The sequence below is a fragment of the Sardina pilchardus genome, chromosome 20 (genome assembly GCF_963854185.1).
Source record: "Sardina pilchardus chromosome 20, fSarPil1.1, whole genome shotgun sequence".
Classification (NCBI taxonomy): domain Eukaryota; kingdom Metazoa; phylum Chordata; class Actinopteri; order Clupeiformes; family Clupeidae; genus Sardina; species Sardina pilchardus.
In genome coordinates, this window is record NC_085013.1 from 23,818,554 (window position 1) to 23,821,336 (window position 2,783).

The following is a 2,783-nucleotide window of genomic DNA, read 5'->3' on the forward strand; positions in this document are numbered from 1 at the left end:
TCAGTGGATATCAGGACAACACAGAGCTCACATCAGAGATGTTTTTGACATCACATCAAAACAGTTGCTCCCTCGCATTCGGTTGTTATTTCTATGTTAATTCCATTCCAAACAAAACATGTATAAATGTACTGTATTCCACTTCATACAGTATATTCAATTCATCTAGGCTTATTTGTTATGTGCAGGTAGAAGCTTAAAATACGACACAACGCAAGTGGATGCTTGGCTAAAGACATTGTATTTATTATTAAAACATGTGGTTCTGATAATTATGGACCATGAGTCAGTTAGTTCATGCTAGTTTACTGGAATCTGATTTTCTGTATGTACACGTCATTGACAGGAGAGAAAATCTACCTATAGGCTACAAATAGGCTTTTATGACACAATGACAATGACATTCATACAAGGGTAACATTTGTTTCATAAATTACTTTTAGATCTAAAAACACATACAAATGGTAGGGTTGTGTCAGACATGTACAGACACTTTTTGCACACTTTTTTTTCTTGGAAAATCCAGTGCAACTCAGTTTCTTCTGTTAGTAGTAGAAATGCACATTCATTAGGACAAACAGCATTCAGTAGTTTTACAAATGCCCCGTGAAACAGGAAATGTAGCAACATCATCTGCGTACGAGCAGAAATACCCTTTTCATATGGTCTGGCTATCACCATACTAAGCTCAATCTTTGATCAAAGATTGAACATTAGTCTGGGGAGTCTGCGCTTTATTTCTACTGTATAGTTGGGCATAGTTCAAATGGCGCTGTACACTTAGATAGTCCTTCAACCAATCAGACTAACGATCTGGATACACCTTGTGGATAAGCCAGTTCGTGATTGGACCCAGCAGATGTGGACAAGGAAGCAGAAGAGATAGATGTGCTGGTTTCCAGCCTGAGCTGCCGGGGGCCAAATCCAAATCGCCGGCAGATCAGGCAGGGTTTACCCATCCTACATTTCATGTTCTCGAAATCACTTTTCACTCGGGGCTCTCTAACATGGTCAATTCAAGGTGTATTATATCCAAAAACAACGAGATGACAGAAATTTGAGCAGCCTTTTTGTAATGTTTGTAAATGTTGTTTTTGCTTCACTTGTTTATAAGTATGTAGCCACCTAAATGTGTTCATTCAATAGGCATGTCAGTTAGTGACATTTCAGTGTTTTCAGATTTCTTTCAATTAAAAAAACAAATCACAAAAAAAAATGTTGTAAAAGAAGTTAAAATTTAGAATTATGTACACTAAAATATTAAGGCTTTCCCAAAATTGAAATTCAAGTGAAACCCAACTATTTTGTACTCCTTTACCAGGATTACTGTAGCACTGTTTTAGCAATAAATACCCAGAATGCAAACTATGGGTAAACAAGGTGCTTAAAAGTAATGTCGTTTTTGAAGAAGATATAACCAACACCAGAGACCGAATAAGACTGAAAGAAAACATACTTATTTACAGTAACATATATTTATCACTGTTTCCATGCTAGCTGTCCCCAAATTTAAAAGTAAGAGCACTTTTTCACCCACACTTGATACTTGAATGTTTGAGTTCTCCAAACGGCAACCTTATAAATACATTACAGTGGGCTGAAAATGCGGGTCAAAATACAGAGTTCTCTACTGACTAACTCTCTATTTCATCACTCCAATGTTCAAACCTGTTGGACAGGGAGGGACCCAAACAGACTCATGCATAACCAACGAATTCACCCACAGACTCACCTAATCATTTGGGTTATATAAAGAGAAGAAAAAAAAACTCAAAACAAGACATAAGGGAAGAAAAGACCTGTGTTAACCATTCAGAGCTGCTCAGATACTGGAGAGTGGTGTCCAAGCTTGAGCGTCCATGTTGTTGATCGAGCAGGCCAGGTTCACCTCTCAGTCCCTGCTTACAGTACATGCCCCCTCCCTGGGCCCTAGCCCTGTGTGTGGATCTCCAGTTCGTATCGGAGCAGTTCGTCCCGGTCCCGGGTCACGCCACATCCCTGTGTCTTCAAAAGTGCATCTTGCGAACGAGTCCGTGAGGAGTGCGGGGCGGACGCGTGACGACGTCGACGAGTCGTCCCTCGCGCCCTCACTGATGGGCACACTGTCCAGGCCGGTCACCCTCGGGGGCGGGGCTCTCCGACTGACCCTCCCCCTTCTGCTCAATGGCAACCTGGAGGACAGCAATTAGAAAGGATATAATATACTGTGATGTAATTCAATATATATTTTTTTTTATTATTTTACACTTAGAAATTTCAGTTGGCCTATGAAATATGAAACATTGTGTGTTGAGGTAGCGCAAAATTATAGTAAGTGTACTTCTAAGAGTGTATTGTGAGTTTTCTTTTCCACGGCGCTTGCGTGGTAGCGTACTGTAACTCGACAAGTAGCCCAGTTCGACAGAGCACCTGGCGATTCTTTTATCACCTGGTTACGTCCAATATCATTCCATCCACAGATTCATATAATTAAAGTAACTCAACCGAACAATCATACGGTTCATGGCTAAATAGACTGAATGGCTGACTGATTTTATTAGTCAAATTGATTATTAAGGGAATAAAATCTGCCATCTTAGATATCTCATCAAAATCAGGAGAGAATGACGAACTCCGGGCAAGTGTGCAATATCTGTCGGATTATCGTCAGTCTTGTCTGATCTGTCTGTCGGAAACCTGGCTTAACGAGACAGACCCTGAGTCTGTCATCGACTTGGAGGGGTTCTATGTGGTCTGGGCAGACCGAAATGCGAGCTCCGGGAAAAGCAAGGGAGGGGGCGTGT

The 2,783-nt window shown here is 40.9% G+C and overlaps 1 protein-coding gene across 2 annotated transcripts in view; it reads right to left on the reverse strand.

The window, feature by feature from the left end:
• Positions 1-220: 220 nt before the first annotated feature.
• The window catches only part of ston2 (stonin 2), a 32,239-nt gene continuing 29,676 nt past the window's right edge, over positions 221-2,783 (reverse strand). For both annotated transcript variants that reach the window (XM_062522950.1, XM_062522951.1), the window contains one exon: positions 221-2,171. In XM_062522950.1, the coding sequence (XP_062378934.1) occupies positions 2,088-2,171 (84 nt within the window). In that variant the 3' untranslated portion in view covers positions 221-2,087. The remainder of the gene's footprint in view (positions 2,172-2,783) is intronic.